Source organism: Antedon mediterranea, chromosome 7 (assembly GCF_964355755.1).
Source record: "Antedon mediterranea chromosome 7, ecAntMedi1.1, whole genome shotgun sequence".
Lineage (NCBI taxonomy): Eukaryota > Metazoa > Echinodermata > Crinoidea > Comatulida > Antedonidae > Antedon > Antedon mediterranea.
In genome coordinates, this window is record NC_092676.1 from 1,448,122 (window position 1) to 1,469,400 (window position 21,279).

Sequence of the window (21,279 nt, forward strand, 5' to 3'; positions counted from 1 at the left end):
TATAACGTACTTCGTGCTCATATTTTACGCGTAATAAATTGTTAGCGTCTATCGAGAGGTGGGGCCCTGATGAACGCTGAGAGAGAGTCAGAGGAAATGCATTAATAGCTGTGAACGAAAGTAGTTTAGACAGGCAACCTTGGACGGCAGCCAGGCCTAATAATTCCGATTTATATCGGAGCCAAGTTGTGTACGTTGCATTCCGCCAATGTCGGTGATTTGCTTCGATGATATCTTTAATTGAAAAGTGTTCGGTGTAATAATGAATTTTCATGTTCTATGCGAGTGGTGAAATCGAAGTATTTCGATAATAAAGATAAGCTTAATAGACATAGCTAATATAAACATAACCGACTTTCTTTGAATTAGCACTTCCGATCGTCCACTGTCAAAGTTGATTATTATCGACAATTAGAGAGTCACGTGTCAATCAACTTTAAACCAATCGTTGATAGATATTCTGATCACATGGTACTAACGTCACGCAATGCTAGTAGTAATGTAATAGTATAATAATATTTATTTAATGTAACATGTTTATCTAAACCACATACACGAGTACAGAGGCCTGACGTGACGTGTTGGTGTTTTTATGGGGTGTACATTTAAACAGTATATGACTCGATTTTTTCTCTTGTCAAATTTGTTGTTTCTTGTGATATTAAAGAATTGCAATTACTCAGAGTAGCATATAGGCCTAGTGTCTATTGGCATCGGTAAATTCCCGAGCGGCATTGATACCTACACAGAGAGGTCCCCAAAAAAGCTAATTGTTTCTGGAACCAATCCTAATATTTTCTAAAAAGATCTGGTTTTTAAAATATTCTCAATGTACCGCTTTCATACGGTTTAATACGCCACGATCTAACCTATTCTCGAATAAGTTGGCATATACAGTATAGGCCTAGAACAATCCAAGGCTATATGAAACGATAAAGATAACGCCAGCCAATCTCATATCTTCACAATCCGGTTTTGTCAATCAGTTCTGTGTTGATGTTCCACCACTTCCCATCCCCTTCTTATAAATATGAATTATTTTATATTGTGTGATGACATCTGTTTTTGTTGTTTTACACTTTTTTTTTGCTGAATCAGTATATTTTGTATTATATTATTTGGCATGAGTTCAGTGAACAACATGCCAAGCTGAATGAGTATCAGGAAGAAGACGTGTTCCGTAAACAAGCCCAGACTATTAGATAACAATCAAGTATGTTTCCTTGGCGTTCCATACATTGGTGACTCATTCCATGTTGTAAAATATATAATAAATATTCTTCTCTTGTCTACACTATAAAACTTTATTTGACAAAAAAATGTAATGTGCCCATATATGGACACGATGATGTCATATCACTACCATATTTGAGTATTAGGCCTACTGCAATATTTGGCCACATCATACATGTTTTGTCAAACTAGTTTGATAGTGTAGACAGAGCTTAAAATATGAGAAAGCCGACTCTATGCATCCAACACATTTGGGATGATCTTAATATTTTTCGTGACCTAGTTAAAAATAAATCTTAATATGTCATTTAAAAGATTCACATCTTGGAAATTGCCGAATTTGAAATCACCGAATTAAGAATTGATAACACTATTTTATTGTAGTACTATAATGAGGGGCTTAAATAGTGTCAGTATAGAAAATTGACACTTAACACAGGCACGTGTATTGTTTCTATGATACTGTAGTGTATTTTATTTTCAATATCAATCCATTTTACTTTTTAATGGAGATTGTCAAATACACAACGCCCCAACTTAGCATAAACGCCCTCTCTTGGGAGAAAACTTCCGAAACAAAGTTTCAAGTTGTAGGCACACAATGCATGTTTAATATCCCAGGAGAGGTCAGTTGCTAAGACTTGATCTGTGCCCCTGATATGCACCAAGTCTTTAAACAAAACTTTGTTAAGAATTAATTCATTGTTTGGAATGACATGTGAGAATGCGTCACGTCAACACGTCCAATACACGTACGTTTTATTTTGTCTTTTCGTTCTCTAAATAATACAAAGATGAAAAGTATATAAATAACCTATTAATTGTAATTTATTTATTTTCAATGGTGTCTCCCGATCCAAACCATTCAAATTTAGAAAAGTGAGGATGTTAAAATCTTGAAAGCTGGAAAAAAGTGAACCTTTAAATTAAAAAAAAATATATACACAATCGAGCAACAGAACACTAAACTCGCCTTACCAAGATAGAAACTCATAACAGTCTTTGATCTTATGTCTGTCTGTATATATTCTCCGCGACGCGCGGTGTCTGATAAGGGGCGTGGAACTGATCGTGTCGCATCCACAGATAAACCTTTTGATCTCCGGAGCTCAGCATTATGTTGTTAAATTGCCTTGGTACTAGTAATACTACTGATTAGATTGCGTCGATGCTTAACACAATTCGAAACATCTTGATCAAGTGCTTATTGTTACAGGAGGCCTATGTATTGTTTGAACACTAAAAACGATATGATGTTCAGCACATTAATTCTCGTTAGTATGTTCTTTTGTAGTTAGCGTGCCTCCTTAAGCGTGGTTCCCACTAGAACGTAACGCAAGGACGTAAACGCAACGCAAGCGTTTTAACCAATGGCAAGCGAATATAAGCCATCGCTTGTGATTGGTCAATTCACTTGCGTTGCGTTACGTCCTTGTGTTGCGTCGCTAGTGGGAACCACGCTTTAATGTTCGTTTGGCGTTACTATTATTCTGTTTACATGGCATGAAATATTATAAGACATTAAAAAAACTTCAGAACAGTAGGCCTATGCAAACATTATGGGGATAGACGATGATAGTGTGCAGCAGCAGGAAATATGTTTGTGATCGTCGCTCGATATCACGCTCAATTTAGCATATCATGTAAAAAAGGTTATACTGTCATATAATACATTTAGATTGTGAAAGATTATTGGTTGGTTTGGCTGCTGGTGAACACGTGACATTTCACATTCATCAATGAGTATACCAGATGGTGGTGATATGCCAATGACATTCGTTTACCGTAAAAGGAAATTTGACTTCCTTATTTGGCCTCTTTTACCTTATTTGGCGCTGTATAGCAGTTTTGTTGGCAACTGTAGTAAGCAACTATTAAATTAAATTTTAAGAAGCGTGGGATAAGCAGGGGACTTTTGGGGTGTGGGTTGTGTTGGAAGAAGGTTTAGATAAATTCATAATCACTATTTTCAATAAATAAACAGTAAAACAACACCATAATAGCCATTGGTAACATGTATTTTAATGAAAAAAATACATGAATTGGTAGCACCTAGACTTGCCTCAAGTCTTTTTTAATTGGCTTTGTTAGTCTACCAGTCGGCGTTTCGATTTTTGTCCGAAAATACGAGCTAATGTATTATACGTATGAAACGCCATATGTGCCAAAATATTTATCTTTTTACTAATTTCGATCCACAACCAAGGCTTCAGCCATGTTTAGTCAATATTGCACAATATGTTACTCTATATCATCAAGTTTATTCAATTCAATTACTTAATTGTCCAGTTTATAATGTACTGTAGTATCTATTTTATTAACAATATCACGTAACTATTTGATATTTATTTCGTAATTTGATAATAAATTGTAATAGGTACATCTGTAATTTGATTTCTTGAGGATTGGTGGTGGGGAAGAAGCCAAGAACCCCGCTCTCTTGTAGCGTCACCTGTTGTTCATTCACGCGTTCATCCAACTGATTTACAATTTTTTCATCTAAGTTCTGAAGCTCTTCTTTTAGTCTTTCTTCAAGTTCCTATTATTATAATAAACAAAATATTTATATTAATGAAACCCGTAATGAAACCATCCAATATATACCAGAGATATATTGTCGGATAGAGGGCGAAATACAAAGAGATGAGAGGTACCTCCATATTATGTTATATTAAAATGTACTGCAAATAAAAACATCAAACCAGTTTAGTTTTTTATTAATTTGTCTATATGTAAAACATGCAGCATCTATACCTCCCTGTACATTATAATAGTTGCCAATGGTGGAATACTCGCCTGTTTTTCCCTCTCATTGGTTGCCTTGACAACATTCAAGTGATGCAGTCTGTTCTGACATGCTAGTAAATTAGCTTGGTGCATTCTTGCTTGTTCCAACTTTTGAACTGAAAAAACCTCTTTCTGTTAATTTTACTTTTCACATGTTTTTTTTTTTGTGATGTAGTGCAATTTACTGTACTAATTTATGTATTTAAATATAGAGGGCAGCAAACATTGATATTGCATGTACCACACTACCAAACTGGTTTGACAAAAAAAGTGTGATGTGCACAAATATGGTAGTGATATGACATCATTATGTCCATATATGGGCATATTTTTTTTGTGATAGTGTAGGCTTTAGATTTTTATATTGAAAGAATATTACAAGTAATTTATTGAAATAAACCTTTAATTGAATTTAGCAGTTTAGAACGCTGATCTAGCATCTTTTTTTCAGTCATTTGTTGAATTTCTTCCAAGTACTGAACAATTTCAAAAACGGTTCCATCAAGCAGAGCAAAGGCAAGATTTGACAATGTTGTATATGGAAGTCTTTGCTGGAAACTTCTGTAAAAAAAAAATTCATTTAAAAAAATCATATTATTGATCCCATTATTAGGTTCCCTATTAATGAAAATTGTACCATGAATTTGAATTTTTTTTTTTAAATCTAGATTGGATGATTATTGATTAAAATATATTTTTGTTAATTTCATATCTGCTATGCCATCAACTTACAAGGGTAAATCTCTAGACATTTCTTGAAAATCATTTAGCAATGCGTAATGTCGGTCTTGCTTTTCTTTATTAGAATAGTCTCCTCCAGATGATGATGATGGTTCCATCTTCTCAGATCTTATTCCTTCCTAGTACTACTAGTAGTATAGTAGTGTAGGTCTAACTAGGCTGGAATCTAGGGGGAAAATGTTTTACTTTAGTTCCACATAATTCTTCATAAAGATTAAGTCTAGGCCTAATTTAATCTCAACTTAAAAGAGTAAGGGTAAAGTTCAGGTAAAACAGTGTATGGATGGGGGCGAAACGACTCGAGCGAGAGTTTAACACTACAGCAGAGCAATACAACAGGCGACACAAACATCAGATACTCTATCAGGCCTACGCTAAGCCTAGACCGATTTTGTGAAATTGAAGGCTACCAGCATCATCCCAACTACAGAAAAATTATTAAAAAAACATAATATTGGGATTCGTTGGTTTAATTTACCCTATTTAGTCCTACTAAACGTAATTTATAAAGTCCTGTCCTGATTTTGACCTTTTGGCCGACTTCTTCTTTAAAAATTAATGTAGCGCCCTCTTTGGCAAAACATACTTCCGGTGGTAATTTAAAAAACGTTGATGGATCATATGGAGTAATATTCAAGGAAACCCTTATTTATTAATGTTTTTTATAATTAAATACTAATTACATTACATTTAATGTTACTTTACCGAAATTATTTGAAGTTATAGTCTAGAAAATAGCTAAATAAAGCATGCCCTGTTTAGCGCCTCCTACCTGCTGCTGAACAACTAGCCAATCACAGTCTGCTATTTTGTCCCTTTAAATCTCGCTCAAATTTTAAAATTTTAATTCTCAGCTGGTTTTCAGAGAGAGGTGAGCGTGTTTTTTTGATGATGATTTTTTTTTTCATAATTTGTTTTATTTCTAATTATTAATCCATTATTAATGTTAATTTAAGTTGTTCTTGATTTATTGTTTTCTTTTTATCGGTTATTTTAAGTTTGATATTGAATTTATTTCATTTAAAAATCATACACCACGAGAAAGAGATCATAACTTGTTTTACACGCGGCTGCTACACAGTTTTAGTGCAGCGCCGTCTTAGTTGTCTAGAATCTTCCTATGGCTAGGCTAGTGAGGGTACCTAAACTAGAGGTTTATATTTACAGTATAGGCTAGGCTGGGTCTAGGCTAGGCCTAGGCTAGCTAGCCTAGGTTTTAATTACCCTTAGTTAGTAGACTAGCTAGGCCTGTAGAGCCTACCTAGGCTAGGCCTAGTATAAGTAGGCTAGCCCTCTAGGTAGGTTTAGGCCTACCTACTAGACCTTAGGCTAACTCGAATCTCTGTATTTTTTCTAATCTCTGTTCTGACATTGCTTTTTTTTTGCTATTTAAAAAATGTAAATAGAATAGAAATGAATGTGTGGAGATAATTGATGATATTGATAAATCATAAATGATGTGCAGAAAACTGCTAAGGTGGTCTAGCCTTGCCTAAATAAATTCAAAGTAGGCCTAGCCTAGAACTAGGCCTACATGTCATGATAATAGATAGGACTCTTCTTAATCTTGGTAAACACAAGCAATTTCCTGGAAACCTGAATAATGATGCATATTAGACTGTATAAAAACTATATAAGCCTAGTAGTGTAGTCCTACTCCATTATTAAAAATTAACATTACAAATACAATTTTTAAATTTTTTTTTTTTCTTTTATTTCTTCAAGTATCAAAAATAAATTTTATAGTCACTCAGTTTTTCATCGAAACCGTTAGACACATAAACAACCAATCATGTCGAACCAAGAAAACCGAATGAAATCCTTCAAGAACAAAGGTCGCGACAACCAGGTATACATTTTTTTTTATTACTGTATTAACAAATTTTATCTAAAATAAATGGTAAAGTGTCACATTAAATTTTATCCTTTTTTTTAAACACAGGAAATGAGACGAAGGAGAGCAGACGTTTCTGTGGAGCTAAGAAAAAGTCGCAAAAATGACCAGCTTCTAAAAAGGAGAAACGTGACCGTTGATAATGAACCCACAAGTCCGCTCCAACAACAAAAACAGGTTTGTTATTAAGCTTGCTTTAGCCATTGATCTGCTGATTGTATATTAATACATCATAATTATTCTTTTTTTAAAGTAAAAAATTTGAAAGTTAGCAAGATAGCTATTCTGGTTAAAAAGCTGAGAATTTCTTCTTTCTTTTTTTCCAATTTTAGTTATAAAGATTTTAAAGATAATGATTAATTCAGGAAAAAATGCATTTTCAACATCTTTTGTTTGATAATATAAAATAATGTCTACACTATCAAATATGGTAGTGATATGACATCATCATGTCCATATATGGGCACATCACATTTGTTGTCACATCAAGTTTGATAGTGTAAACAGAGCTTAAGTTAACCATCTAATGACAGCTTTTCTCTTAACTATATTTAGCCCACCAATCAATTGTCCACATCAGAGATTGTGCAAGGTTTGAAAACTGTCAATTTCAAGGACACCAAAGCGTTATTCTTGGCGGTGCAAGCCATAAGAAAGCTGCTTTCACGTGAACTTCATCCTCCGATTAACGAAGTCATTGATGCTGACATCATACCGGTATTGAAAGCGCTTCTAGATCGTAATGATGAGTATGTTGGTTTGTGTGATGTCTATTGTCCTCCTTAATTTTAAAGCCAAACCTATAACAACTTCTGTGATACAGCCAGCCCCTATTAGGACCAGTTGCCTCCTTTTACAGGCACCACATGTGGCACTATTATTTGACTGTGATACCGTCCTTCAATGCTACACATTTGATGTAAATACAGTGTTCTTCATTTTATTGTAATTATTTAGACCCAGCATTCAGTTTGAAGCCGCCTGGGCTTTAACCAACATAGCATCTGGTACATCAGATCAGACAAGGACAGTGGTAAATTCCGGAGCTGTGCCAGAGTTCATTAAACTGCTCTCATCACCACATAAAAATGTGAGTGAGCAAGCTGTTTGGGCTCTAGGAAATATCGCAGGTAATTTCTCTTTACAAAAATAAGTTTACCTAGGCAATGTGGACCAAGAAGATTTTTGGGAAATTCACATTCTAACTAGGGACCTGTCTACACTATCAAACTAGTTACCCAAATATGGTAGTGATATGCCCAAATATGGTAGTGATGTGCCCAAATATGGTAGTGATATGCTCAAATATGGTAGTGATATGACATCATCATGTCCATATATGGGCACATCACATCTTTTTGTCACATAAAGTGTAGACAAGACATTTGAAAAATATATTTAAAAAAACTTTTTCTTCCAGGTGATGGACCTGATATGAGAGACTATGTAATTCGCAACGGGGTAATCCCGCCCCTAAAAGCTTTGATTGGTCCAGACACCGCTGCAACTTTTCTACGCAACATCACATGGACATTTTCCAATCTGTGTCGTAACAAGAACCCGTCGCCACCAGCAGCGGTAGCACAAGCCGTTCTACCCACTTTGACTGATCTCATTTATCACTGTGATAATGAAGTACTTGCAGATGCATGCTGGGCACTATCATACCTCACAGACGGCACCAACGATAGAATTCAGGTAACAATTTAACCATTTGATCAAGGCAATCTAACAATCGGGATGCTGAGCTCCGGAGATCAAAGGGTTTATCTGTGGCTGTGACACGATCAGTTTAGACACCGCATGTCACAGATTATGTACATGGTATAGAACTGTTGATATTTGTTGCAGCCAGACATAAGATCAAAGGACTGTTACGACTTCCTATCTAGGCAAGGCGAGCTCAGTGTCCTGTTGTTAGGACTGCCTTGGCTTGAAGTTTCTTTAGCCATTATGAATGAAACAAGCACGAATGTGCAATACTCGGGGTACAGCGAAAGAAGCTGTAATGACGTCATAAGACCGGATGTAACGTCACATACACATTAATAACCGCGCTACCAAATACTGCTATACGGTACCATCTTCGTGACGTCATGGCTGCATCCGGTATGAAATTACAAAATCCGGCTCTATAGCTTTGAGGACATGTCCCTGTAGTATATTCATATGCTAAATCCGAGCTCAATACTACAATAGTGTCCAGATGGAGAAAATGAGTAAGTACTAGACTCGGGTACCCCGAGTTAAAATAGTAGGGACATTTAAAAATTTTTAAATATTTATAAAATTTATTTTTCCATTGTAGCAAGTTGTTGCTGCCAATGTAATTCCACGACTTGTTCATCTTCTTAGCTGTGGTGAAGTGTCCGTTATGGTGAGTGTTTATTCAAGTAGTTTTAAATAAATTTTATGTTATATATCGTGGCTATAGTAAATTTAAGAGAGATTGAAGCAATTTTTTAAATGTCATGTAATTGTAATATTTCAGACACCATCACTACGAGCTCTTGGCAACATTGTTACTGGAACTGATGAGCAAACACAGGTATGGGAGTTCTTTTTTACTGCTTGAGCTCTGTCTACACTTTCATTGTCAAAGAGTAATGTGAAAAAAAAATGTGATGTGCCCATATATGGACATGTCACATCACACTTTTTTGATAGTGTAGACAGAACTTAAGTTGGCAAATAAATATATAATTTCTATTTTTTTCTACAATATGTATATTTATTGCTCACTGTATTCCTATTCAGCCCTTAAAAACAAATTCTAAAAACATTTGAATACTGTGCACTCTTTTTCAGGCTGTCGTGAATGCGAATGCTCTAGGCGGTTTTAAGACACTGTTGGAAAGTAAGCGTACCAATCTATGTAAGGAGGCTTGTTGGACATTGAGTAACATAACAGCTGGCAACGTAGATCAGATCCAGGCTGTGTGCGAGGCATCCAATGGCAAACTTATTGAAGCTTTGGTTACAGTTCTTCAATCGGTAAGCTTTGGACACCCTAGCTCGCTAAATATTCTTCTAACATAAATTGAATCAAACTAGTTTGACATGGTAGGGATATAAAAACATCATGTCCATATATGGGCACATCAAAATTTTCAAAGTTTGCTAGTGTAGACGGAGCTTAACAACATAAATTGAATCAAACCTCTTGTATAGTAACGTTTAGTAGAGTAATGAAATCAACATTATATTGTAGGGTGAATACAAATGCCAGAAAGAAGCCTGCTGGGCTGTGTCCAACTTTACAACCGGTGCCAACGTTCAACAGATTGTGGCTCTTGTACGTGCTGGTGTTGTTCCTCCACTCTGTAAAATGCTTGATGTTAAAGAAGCAAAGATTGTTATGATTTCACTTGATGCTCTTAACAATATTCTTATCGTAAGTTTGCTTCTTTTCTTTTCATACGCATCCAACAGAAAGCACAAACTGACTTACAGGATGGATAAACTATTTTATAGTTTATCATGCTTATAAACTAAGTCTCATGTGAGGCTTAGGGAGTGGAGTTAAAAGATTCGTGAGTTGCAACCCTGGCACTAGGTCAGGATTGTACCACGGACCTTGGGATTGGAAGGCAAGCACCAAGCTACAGCACCACTATTAATGATTTTGTTTACATTTGGTATACATGCATGCATGCATCATTTGTTTTATGAAATAGGCATTAATGTCTACATTTTTGCATGATTATGAAATACCAAGGTAGCTTCAGGTGAAGTTTTATAATGAATAATTGGTAGCATCTCTTAACATTATTACATTATGTTGTTACAGGCAGCGGACAAACTAGAACAGAAGCCTAAGATTACTGCAGTAATTGAGCAGATCGGTGCTCTTGACACCATTGAGAAACTACAAACACATACCAACGAAGAAATCTACCAGAAGGCTCTAAACATTATTGACAATCACTTCCCACTAGAGGTAGGTTGAAGCATAATTGACGTGAATAGCTTAAAGCTCTGTATACACTATCAAACTTTATGTGGCAATAAAATGTGATGTGACCATATATGGACATGATGATGTCATGTTGTATTACTGCTAATTATATATTGGGCTTATCAATACCATATTTGGGCCTATCACTACCATATTTGGACACATCACACTTTTTTGTCCAACTAGTTTGATAGTGTAGAGAAAGCTTAAGATAAAAAAGTTGGCGAAAGAACATTTTTGACTTTGCACATGTAGAATTGAATTCAATGGGAACGATAGAACCGTAGCATGTTTACCATTAATTTGTTTGATTTGTTAGGAGGAAGAGATTGTAGAAATTATGCCTGAAACAAACCCGCAAGGAAACTTCCAATTGAACGTAGCGGCAAGCCAACCAGTAGGTGGATTTAAGTTTTAGATCCTACTGTCAAACTACGCAAACGGTACCCTTTGACCTTTTAAATCCATTTTTATTTCAATCGTAAACTGGTCTGGTAGGTGCTGTCAAACTTATCAATGTCAGTCTATTCAGATAATACCTTTACTCATAGTCGCATAGTGAATATTGGATGGGTAACCCAGAGGTGGCCAAGCCATCGTCATACACTACAACTCAATCTTTGTAATTCCTTGTCTGGTTTCAAACCGTTTAAATTGAAAGAAAAAATAGAAAGACTAAGAAATTCAGTCTCTATAATTGTGAATATTTCTTGAAAAGATGTTTTCATATTAGAATAGTTTAATTTGTAGATAGATATAGGCAGAAGTAGAAAAGAACAGAAAAAAAACTTCTGTACAAAGAATTTGTATTGGCAAATTATCGGAAAAAATAATTGAAAAAGACCAAAAAAATGGTAAGAAATCTTTTAAATGTTTTTTTTTTTCAAAATCGTTTTTGCTTTCATTCCAGCCATTAATGTGATATATTTTTTGTATAAAGTTATATTTAATGTAGAATTGTATGCGAATGGTGCGTTGGAAAATTCATAATCCCCAGCTGCGTGTACATATCACCAGAAATATGATCTTCTAAACAAAATGCGAATAGCTGCAATGCGCGTGTATATTATGTATAATGCAATTCATACCAAATATGCGCAGCATGTATAGACAATGTACAGTGTATAAAATTCAAATGATAATGTAATAGGGCCAATAGACAATATATTAACAATATTGTGATACACAATGGTTTGTTTTGTGTTTGATTTGACTGATAGTAATAACGTATTGTAGCTGGATATAGAGCTCAGCTCTATGACATATGTGCCAAAATGGTTTCTTTATACGAATAAATGGCAGTCAAGAAACATTAGCTGTACACATGTTTCTATATCTGCTGATGTTATTGTCCATATGATTTTACCAAATATTCCCGGAATAAAGATACAGTACTTTCACATCGTGCCTGGATTCGGTTCAGCGGCCTAAGAAAAATATCGCGAGCGTCAAGTGTGCTTTCACGTCGAGCACGAATTCAGTCAAGCAAGGTTCTTCATGCTCACTAATTCGATTGTACGATTTAAGAAAACAATCGCTTCTTGATCGCTACTAATTCAGAGCCTGAATCCGGTTTTATCGCACAAATTTGGTGTGAATGATCTGACCCCATTTTCCACGAAATCCAGTTATATTTAGTAAGTAGAGATGGTTTTGTTTTGTTTATTTACTAACCAGCAATATATGCTACTGAACAGACAACATGTAAAGAAAAAGAACATGCTGAAATATTCACACAATTAAATACATTTTGCTTGAATAAATAGCTTACCTAAAATGGCAACTTCTTTAAATATTGTACTAAAAGGCAAGTTATATATAAACTCCTACATACTTAAGAAACCATAAATATGAATGAACCATAACATGAATACCCTTTAGTTTACAATATAATACTGTATATTAATGTAAATACAGTATTAAGCTGTACACAATACTCTAAAGTACTACTGTACAAAAAGTTATAAAAAATTACACACTTTGGTTGATATCTTAACTACTGTATATACTGTATCTAGTTATTTTGTATTTCCTCTACTGTTATGTTATAATAATCAAAGGGGTTGTCAACCGGTTTTCTTCATTGGATACTGTATAGGCAGGTGGGTGTGAGTGTTAGTGTTAGAGCCCGTTCGGACGGAACAAATTTACGTGTGTGGTGTAAATTTTGAGATAAACTTGCTGTTTTAAAAATCCACCTCGCCTTTTCAATTACACCTTAAACCGCAAGCTGATTAACCGCAAGATAAGGAGCAATTTGACCTTAATAGTGTAAAGAGATGCATGAAATATGACCTTCACATGTGTTAATTGTTCAAATTGTTCATCGTCCGAATGATCACGGATTACGCATGTAACGTTACTTACACATGTAACTGATTTTCGTTCGAACACAGCCATATAGATCTAAGAATGATATCCGTTAGTTCTTATCTTAGTTTTGGTCTTAATGATTTGTCTCGGATCTTGTTTTCTAGATTCATTTAGGGGCGTCAAATGCTGTAGCATGTTCCATTTCAAACAGATTTTAATTAAATTACCATGGGTTATATTATATATCAGGTCCTCCCGAGTATGAAGAAAAGAATCATCAGGTCCATATTGAGGTAATACTAAAGATAGGTAGTATTTTTTTGGCAAAAATACTGCATATCAAAAATTATTTGGCATCCCTATATTTTATACAGTATATTTGCCAATACTGACAATAGTGTGGTATCTATTTTGCAACCATATTATCTCTGCCATGCGGTGCATTGAAGTCCAGCTCTGGTCCAATAGCAACAATGCCATTTGGGTTAATGTGTCTATGGCTAACCTGCAATATAAACAGTTTGTCTTTAGTCAGGACAAATCCAAACTTTTTATTTAAACGGTTGAGCACTAACATAATATTAATTGTCTGTCAAAAATGGATATAAAAAGGTTAGTTAAAAAGGAGAGCATGTGCTAGGTGTCCAACCCTGGATCAAAATTGAATAACAAGGGCAAATGTTCTTAATTACCAACACATAAATAATGCCACATATTTGTGTAATTAGATGTAAATGTTTACCTGATAATGTTCTTGGATGTGTTGTTGGTCCACTGTGTCTGCCATGCCTTTCATCTGATATACCTCTCTCGTATAACCCCACATATTGGGGTAATCCATCACTCTCTTTTTATTACACTGTCAAAATAATTTATAAGATTATTGAGCCGTTGTCGAACATAATACTGTAATTGTAGTTTTTGCTACCAAACTAGTTTGACAAAAAAAAAGTGATGTGCCCAAATATGTTAGTGATCTTAAATATGGTAGTTCTATGACATCATTATGTCCATATATGGCCACATCAAATTTTTTTGTCACATGTTAGGTGAGGTAATTTCCTGCATCATCGCAACCAAAAACGGTACTGGGTTTGGTCTACTCGATATGATTCAGTTCTACTTAACTCTGTTCTATCCTAATTACTGTGGTAGTGATTTTTTGTTAACTAACCTTAAAGTGGCCCACGTAGACGGTGTCAAACCTCACAAGAGTGTTAAATAGACGGACGTCGGCTTCAGTGAATGTATCGCCTGTTAGGTAACGATTCTTTGACAGCACGTCTTCAACCTGTAACAAAATGTATTAAATTTAAAAGTTTGATCGTGAGAAGGCCAAAATGAACCTGGTGCTAACTGCATATCATTAGTACTTCAAACCCTGGTTAGTGACAATAAGGGCTATGCCTATACTTCAGTTTACCTGTTGGCATGAACCCCCTCTCTCCCATTTTCATTCATTTTTTATAAATTCAAACCTTAAATGTACAATTCATTTTATTACCCTGTCAAGATTTTCAAATAGGATTTTAACACCATTGTTGTAAGCTTCCTGAGTTGTGGCAAATCCAGCTTTGTAGACGGCCTGAGTGACATTCCTGTACACAACAAAGAAAACGTAAACCAATACGGTATTAAATTAGTATTCTACTTGTCTGTGTTTTATGCCCTTTTTATTTCTAGTTTATTGTTCATTGTTTGCAGAATGTTTCTGACTTCTGTTTACATAGTTCTGTATGAATGAATATAATATCTGAATATTCTATGAATTTAGAAAAGCATATAATAATGAAACACTTGTTCAAGTCTGGTTACTATAAAATATTTTAGCACATTTAGACACGTTGTATATTGTATAAATTTAAGCTGGAATTTATGGGATAAAAATTCCTGCGGTGGCGTTTGGTATTCAAAGTGAAGACTTTTTATAAATTTAGAAAGAAAATTCACAAAATTTTTACTTATTTGGCACGCTTAAATAAAAATTATTAAAAAATACTTACGGCGTAACCCATTCATTGACCTCGTCAATCTTGCCTCTCAGCAATTTCGGATAGAGGTCCAGATTCTTCTGTTCATCTGTAGCACAAAATTCATTAAATTCGCTGTTAAACATTCGCAGTATGTCCGCCGATTCATTGCTGACGATGGTGTTTTCCTTTTTGTCCCACAAAACTGGTGTAGATACTCTACCAGTATAATCTACAAAAAAATAAGATATATCAATTATGAGGTGGGAAAATTGGAGACATATCCCTGAATGGAAATGGTCCCCTCATTTTTCAACGGCATACCTCTTGCGTTGTACAGGTACTCTCAGAAACACAGTTTGATGTGGTTTTGCTTCCCTGATGTTACCCCTCCATCACCCTAACATTAAAAACGGATTGGCAATATGTTGGTAATAGTGCTGCATGGAGTAAACATGGGTGCAAATTGTGTGATCTCATCGTAACTGTGGGTAGGTATTAAAACATTTAATTTTTATATAAAGATTAGTTGTCTATTACTGTGCCACTACTTACTTGGGTTGGCTTTCAAGTAGATATCTCTGAGATATTTGGCATTAAACAGTGGATCAAGTGTACACTTTGGTCTCTGAAAATTGGGGAACAATGATACAAATTAGCAATTTGAATCTCATATCTACATATGTTCTGGTGTATTACTCATGCATTTAAAATTTAAATACAGTAATCTATTGGCACATCAATCTAAAGTATGTGGTCATGTCATAATATAGCTTTTTTATTTATTTATTTATTTGTGCTGGAAGTTTTTGCTGGGTGGTTACTGGTGCTCAGCTACTGGCGTCAGTGTCCTGGGTTCAAATCCTTGTCCTGTGTGTGTGTACAATGAGTGAATCCTTGGCAATTTTAAATGTTAAAATAAAAAAAATTACTATGGATTTTCGTACCTGGTCCGTAAAAGTCCAGCCATTTGGATCCAGTCTGATGTAATCAACGCTAGTCATAGAGATAACGTCCTCAAGGCCTTTAAGTTTGCGACCAACAACACAGCGACTAGCGAAGGGACATGCGTATGAAATGTAGAGATGATAGCGGTCACGTTCAGATTTGAATCCACTGCTGCCGTCCGCTGTAAATATTAGGGAAAAAATTGTAAAAACATAAAATGCAAATCATTTAATTTTTTTACCTTTTTAATTTAAATTTATTAACTTAGATGTATTGTTCTTGGCCCCTAAAAACATGAAAAATGAAGATTAATAAAATCGGACTTTAAATAGGCCATTTTGTAGTTTTAATAAAGTTATTCATTTCTGTAGAAAAAAAAAATATTATTTCACTTATTAAAGTATAATGTTTTGCTTTAAATTACATTTTTTTCAGGTGAATTATTTTTTTTTTTTAAGTTTAAAAAGCATAATAGGGTAATGCGCCTCCATAGTAACTGTTTAATTAACTGTATTTTCACCATTGTATTTGAAGAACCCGCATTATTTTTAAGTATTGTACAGTACAAACAGGTTGACGCACTTTTGCTAGTTGAACTTTTTCTAGGTCATTTCCGTTCCATTTTCACAAGGCTGTTTTATCTATATGATCGGAGTTATCACAATACGGAAATTTATTATCAATACTATGTTTAATTCATTTTCCTGGTACTGTATTTGTTTTATTTTTAATATTGATGAAATTTCTCCAGTTTAATACGTAAGAATCAATGAGCGAACACGCACTCATCAACCAAAGCTCAGACTCACTCGCTGATCATCACCCAGCTCACTCAGCACGACACAACCAATTCTCATTTGTCTCCCATCCAGGTACCACGACACCCAGGGACCAGCAGTAAAATTCTTACCTGTGATCCACTTTGTAAACTCCCCATCTGCTTTCACAAATTCTCCTTTAGCATTAGTAGACGGCAAAGACATATTTAAATGCGATATTGTTGAGAAGAAAATAAAATTACATCGAATACGAACTGACGCCGATAACCAAAATGGCATTTATTATTAATCCGTAATTTGATACATACGCCAAGCGCGTCATTTATTTTGATATAAAAACGCCATCTATTGGGTCGCCAATAACTAGGTCAAAGTTATTGGTTAAAATGGGATTATGGAACTATTGTGTGTAGCCCATATTTTGATAAAATTATCATCAGTTAAATAAATAATTTAAATCTTGTACGTTTTTATTAAATCATAGAGATATTAGAGTAGAGATATTATAATATCTCTGATTCAACCAAGGCCATCTACTAACAACAACGCGGAGCTCGCCTTGCCAACTCGTAACAGTCCTTTGATCTTTTGTCTGGCCGCGACAAATACCAACAGTACTGGACTATGTATATATTTCTCTGTAAGGGGCGGGTAACAGATAAACCTTTGATCTCCGGAGCTCAGCATCCTGTTAGTCCTGTTTCCCGTCGGTCTGACAGAATTAAATTGTCTATTAGATGGTTCTATTTATTTTAATAATAATAATTAATAAAGGTACAGTATTTCATTTTGTTTACACATGATTTTTTTTAATTTTTACTATAATGATTTGAATGAACGTTTTTATCTTAAATTTAACTTCTTATTTAGTAGTTTTTACTTGGCGTACTAGGCCTACTTTCTTTATATTTTTGACTTCAAATTTCCATGACTACAAATTAACATCTTTTTATTATTACGGCAGCGTATTCCAGACGCAACCCCATCTCTCCACGCAATCCCACATTCAAAACGGATAGGCACCAACATTGAGGCAAGACAAAAACCATTCCATACCATAATAGCAATCATTTATTGATATATACAATATTTTAGTTGTGTTTATTATTAGTTTTCATAAGTGTTTAAATTATGTTTTGAGAAGCTAAAATGGAAAATTAAATATTTCAATCTTTTGGAAACGAATCAATCTTATAGATTGAATTGCACTCCCACAGGTTTGAATGGTACTCTTGATGGATTGAATTTCCAGGTTAAATATAAATATTGTTCTATTACAAGCCTCAAGGCAGAGTGTCCAGTCAATTTATAATGTGTAGTTAAACCACTGGGCTAGTCATTTATAGAGTGTGTAGTTAAGCCACTGGGCTAGTCATTTATACAGTGTGTAGTTGAAACCACTGGGCTAGTCAATTATACAGTGTGTAGTTAAGCCACTGGGCTAGTCATTTATAGAGTGTGTAGTTGAAACCACTCTGGGCTAGTCATTTATACACTGTGTAGTTGAAACCACTGGGCTAGTCATTTATAAACTGTGTAGTTAAACCACTGGGCTAGTCATTTATACAGTGTGTAGTTGAAACCACTGGACTAGTCATTTGTACACTGTGTAGTTGAAACCACTGGGCTAGTCATTTATACAGTGTGTAGTTAAACCACTGGGCTAGTCATTTATACAGTGTGTAGTTGAAACCACTGGGCTAGTCATTTATACACTGTGTAGTTGAATCCACTGGGCTAGTCATTTATACACTGTGTAGTTGAAACCACTGTGTAGTTAAGCCACTGGGCTAGTCATTTATACACTGTGTAGTTGAAACCACTGGGCTAGTCATTTGTACACTGTGTAGTTGAAACCACTGGGCTAGTCATTTGTACACTGTGTAGTTGAATCCACTGGGCTAGTCATTTGTACACTGTGTAGTTGAAACCACTAGGCTAGTCATTTATACACTGTGTAGTTGAATCCACTGGGCTAGTCATTTATACACTGTGTAGTTAAGCCACTGGGCTAGTCATTTATACACTGTGTAGTTAAGCCACTGGGCTAGTCATTTATACACTGTGTAGTTAAGCCACTGGGCTAGTCATTTATACAGTGTGTAGTTAAGCCACTGGGCTAGTCATTTATAAACTGTGTAGTTAAGCCACTGGGCTAGTCATTTATAAACTGTGTAGTTGAAACCACTGGGCTAGTCATTTGTACACTGTGTAGTTAAAACCAACCATAGTCAACTTATCTTTATTTTGTGTACCAGTGAAAAGCATGCAGTAACTTAACAATTGTACCCTGTTATTTCATGAAGTGAATTTGGGCTAGTAACATAAACAGCTAACCAGCCCAGTGTGCAGAGAGGAAAAAAATATAGAATTGACTTTTCACTATTGACAACAATAATACAGTAATAATTTATTCCTTTGAGCAAAACCAATTCATACATGTTAGTTCCACATATTGACGTACTTTGAACAATACTCAACACCAAAGTGTGCATGCAACGGGGCAAGTGGTAAGAAGTAGACCCAGCGACAATCTTAAATTAACTCCAGTAGCAACGGGCAAGTGTCGGGTTTGCTTACTTTCAGTACAACAACAGTTTTTAATTTTTTTCATGTGTCTTGGTTCTTTTCATGTTGCTGTTTGCCCACTTCATCTATTTCGCGTTCCCAGTTACGAGACGTGTTCTGAAATCCGCTTTTGGATTTGTTGAATGACTTTGGTCCAGCAGACGTCGGAGTATCTCTATATTAACAACAAGTAGGTCATTATCAACATTTACATTATCTTAAACTCTGTTTACAATATCAAACTTGACAATAAAATGTGATGTGCCCATATTGGGACATGATGATGTCATATCATTAAAACTAGTTTGATAGTGTAGACAGAGCTTTAGAATAAGTTCTATTCTATTTATACAGTATTTCTATAGGATTCATATTTTATAATGAGCTGCCACAATAGATTAATTTCTTGTATGGTGTATTATACAAGACCAATAAAGCTTTCTGTATTTTTGTATTTGGACCTACCTGCCTATATTTTTCATCCTCATTTTTGCTGATTTTGGCATTTCTTCAACATCCTCCTAAAATAATTCAGAGATTGTTTAATGGATTGCCTATTGTACTATTCAAGGTACTGGACGCTGGGAAACAGAACATGGAATCTTAAAAAAAACCTTTAATTGCTTTTGGTAATTTGTATCAGAGAACGCTAAATAAGCATTCATTAGTAGTCACATATTATCTTACATCACTACTGTCTTTAAAAGCCGCAGCAACTGAAGAGCTTTGTACTGGTGGCAAGGGATCTGGCTCCTTAAGTTTCTGAAAAAAATAAAAATGTTACAAACGATAGATTTAAATTGTTTATTTTATGATCACTCAGTTTAACCACACCAGAGGTCAGAGGTCAGAACTGCTGCCACTACTACATTCTATAACAGGAACATTATTCATTCATAATTCAGAAGCCTACCTGAGAACCTAGTTTCATAGCAATTGAATTTGGTTTCTTGGTCATTGTTATCTGCATATTCTTTTTTGTAGAATCTGCTGAGACTAAGTTAACCTTTTAAGAAATCAAGACAAAATGATGTATTAATAAATTATACAGATAAAAAAGATGGTAATTAATAAAATAACTTTCTTTTATTTGAAGTCTTTTAAAATCTTTTTATTCGAAGTCTTTTCGGACCAGGTTGATAGTGTAGACAGAGCTTAAGTACTGTATTGCCAAGTAAAGTTACTCACTTTTGGTGTAAAACTTGGCGAGACTAATTTCACCTTGAAGAATAAGCCGTTAGTTAGTATGTTATGAGAAAATGAGATGACGGCTTGACATTGACCTTATCATGATTGTAATGAAAGGAAAGAAAACGAAGAAATAAGATTGAATGATAAAGAATAAGGCAAAACAGATCAACTTACTTTAGGCACTGCTGGCTTGGCAGAGAGGTTGATGCTAATACCACCAATTGATTTCGGTTTCTTTTCATCATCGTAAGTGAGTGTTTTAGAGCTCTTTCTCTTCACGGCTTTAGCTTCCATCTTGGTCCAGCTGCCAGGTGAGTCAGGTTGCGTCAGTTTGTTTTAGTCTGAAGTTGAAACAACTGGTAAACGTGAAACTCGATCTTACCTGCATTCTGTTGTTAACTGCATTTCAACATGAAAACAAATAAATATTTTATTTGTTTTTTTTTAAATTATTGTTTTTTAATATTTATTAATATAAAGACCATGAGTTTGTAAGTTGGGTCTCTCCCTCTTTTGGTTTCATCTCTCCCTTCCCTAAATGAATGCTTGGAACAGGAATTTTCCGGTACAATAGTCCTAGGCCTAACCAGCTGCTGTAGTCTAGTACTAGACTGCTCCATCTCGACTGAATAAATAAGGGCCTAAATCTACCAGCAGTTTTTAGGCCTCTAGCTAGCCAGTTGAGTTAGTTGAAATTAAAGGCATAATTAAAAGTCCCAGAGGTTTACATGCCGGTCTAGAAATAATATTGCATCATATTTACAAACCAAAAGGAAAACACCACGAAAAACACTCTTTACTTATGATAATTTAATGATGATGATGAGCTGGAAAAAACACAACTCTCACAAAACAACAACAGAGACCAGACCTGGACCACGACACCAATTTGGTATC

At 34.9% G+C, this 21,279-nt stretch overlaps 4 protein-coding genes across 10 annotated transcripts; 1 reads left to right on the top strand and 3 right to left on the bottom strand.

Annotated features, from left to right (window-relative positions):
- Positions 1 to 3,186: 3,186 nt before the first annotated feature.
- On the bottom strand, positions 3,187 to 5,308 carry LOC140054742 (protein DGCR6-like). The gene is made up of 5 exons (XM_072099819.1): positions 5,240 to 5,308; positions 4,753 to 4,927; positions 4,421 to 4,581; positions 4,030 to 4,136; positions 3,187 to 3,772 (listed from the first exon to the last, which is right to left on the bottom strand). Exons 2-5 carry the CDS (start codon positions 4,857 to 4,859, stop codon positions 3,560 to 3,562), a joined length of 588 nt encoding a protein of 195 aa, XP_071955920.1. The 5' UTR covers positions 4,860 to 4,927; positions 5,240 to 5,308; the 3' UTR covers positions 3,187 to 3,559.
- Positions 5,309 to 5,615: 307 nt separating this feature from the next.
- LOC140053992 (importin subunit alpha-1-like) lies at positions 5,616 to 11,866 on the top strand. The gene is made up of 12 exons (XM_072098784.1): positions 5,616 to 5,632; positions 6,487 to 6,610; positions 6,704 to 6,832; positions 7,211 to 7,404; positions 7,613 to 7,785; positions 8,076 to 8,353; positions 8,964 to 9,032; positions 9,147 to 9,203; positions 9,464 to 9,649; positions 9,867 to 10,049; positions 10,446 to 10,595; positions 10,933 to 11,866. Exons 2-12 carry the CDS (start codon positions 6,554 to 6,556, stop codon positions 11,029 to 11,031), a joined length of 1,575 nt encoding a protein of 524 aa, XP_071954885.1. The 5' UTR covers positions 5,616 to 5,632; positions 6,487 to 6,553; the 3' UTR covers positions 11,032 to 11,866.
- A 389-nt stretch (positions 11,867 to 12,255) lies between these two features.
- On the bottom strand, positions 12,256 to 16,906 carry LOC140053993 (glutathionyl-hydroquinone reductase YqjG-like). The gene is made up of 8 exons (XM_072098785.1): positions 16,755 to 16,906; positions 15,844 to 16,025; positions 15,452 to 15,524; positions 14,930 to 15,128; positions 14,431 to 14,524; positions 14,101 to 14,217; positions 13,669 to 13,785; positions 12,256 to 13,431 (listed from the first exon to the last, which is right to left on the bottom strand). The coding sequence occupies exons 1-8, from the start codon at positions 16,900 to 16,902 to the stop codon at positions 13,333 to 13,335; spliced, it is 1,029 nt and encodes a 342-aa protein (XP_071954886.1). The 5' UTR covers positions 16,903 to 16,906; the 3' UTR covers positions 12,256 to 13,332.
- A 1,494-nt stretch (positions 16,907 to 18,400) lies between these two features.
- On the bottom strand, positions 18,401 to 21,265 carry LOC140055082 (PEST proteolytic signal-containing nuclear protein-like). 7 transcript variants are annotated; one of them, XM_072100283.1, is made up of 7 exons: positions 21,183 to 21,265; positions 20,557 to 20,781; positions 20,380 to 20,412; positions 20,105 to 20,197; positions 19,879 to 19,953; positions 19,657 to 19,712; positions 18,401 to 19,366 (listed from the first exon to the last, which is right to left on the bottom strand). In XM_072100283.1, the coding sequence occupies exons 2-7, from the start codon at positions 20,674 to 20,676 to the stop codon at positions 19,234 to 19,236; spliced, it is 510 nt and encodes a 169-aa protein (XP_071956384.1). In that variant the 5' UTR covers positions 20,677 to 20,781; positions 21,183 to 21,265; the 3' UTR covers positions 18,401 to 19,233. The 7 variants fall into 7 exon arrangements, with proteins under 7 accessions (XP_071956384.1, XP_071956382.1, XP_071956383.1 ...); XM_072100281.1 differs by having other exon boundaries at positions 20,557 to 20,723; positions 21,150 to 21,253; XM_072100282.1 differs by having other exon boundaries at positions 21,150 to 21,253.
- Between the last annotated feature and the right edge of the window lie 14 nt (positions 21,266 to 21,279).

Excerpts from the sequence above, each read along its gene's own strand:
- LOC140054742 (XM_072099819.1), bottom strand. The coding sequence starts at position 4,859 with ATGGAACCATCATCATCATCTGGAGGAGACTATTCTAATAAAGAAAAG. Across the intron at positions 4,582-4,752 it reads ATGTCTAGAGATTTACCCTT|AAGTTTCCAGCAAAGACTTC; the intron begins GTAAGTTGATGG and ends TTTTTTTTACAG. Across the intron at positions 4,137-4,420 it reads ACTGCTAAATTCAATTAAAG|TTCAAAAGTTGGAACAAGCA; the intron begins GTTTATTTCAAT and ends AGGTTTTTTCAG.
- LOC140053992 (XM_072098784.1), top strand. The coding sequence starts at position 6,554 with ATGTCGAACCAAGAAAACCGAATGAAATCCTTCAAGAACAAAGGTCGC. Across the intron at positions 6,833-7,210 it reads CGCTCCAACAACAAAAACAG|CCCACCAATCAATTGTCCAC; the intron begins GTTTGTTATTAA and ends AACTATATTTAG. Across the intron at positions 10,596-10,932 it reads ACAATCACTTCCCACTAGAG|GAGGAAGAGATTGTAGAAAT; the intron begins GTAGGTTGAAGC and ends TTGATTTGTTAG.
- LOC140053993 (XM_072098785.1), bottom strand. The coding sequence starts at position 16,902 with ATGCCATTTTGGTTATCGGCGTCAGTTCGTATTCGATGTAATTTTATT. Across the intron at positions 13,786-14,100 it reads TCTACGTGGGCCACTTTAAG|TGTAATAAAAAGAGAGTGAT; the intron begins GTTAGTTAACAA and ends TTATTTTGACAG. Across the intron at positions 13,432-13,668 it reads ACATCCAAGAACATTATCAG|GTTAGCCATAGACACATTAA; the intron begins GTAAACATTTAC and ends TTTATATTGCAG.
- LOC140055082 (XM_072100283.1), bottom strand. The coding sequence starts at position 20,676 with ATGGAAGCTAAAGCCGTGAAGAGAAAGAGCTCTAAAACACTCACTTAC. Across the intron at positions 19,713-19,878 it reads CTTTTAAAGACAGTAGTGAT|GAGGATGTTGAAGAAATGCC; the intron begins GTAAGATAATAT and ends GAATTATTTTAG. Across the intron at positions 19,367-19,656 it reads AGGATGAAAAATATAGGCAG|AGATACTCCGACGTCTGCTG; the intron begins GTAGGTCCAAAT and ends TTGTTAATATAG.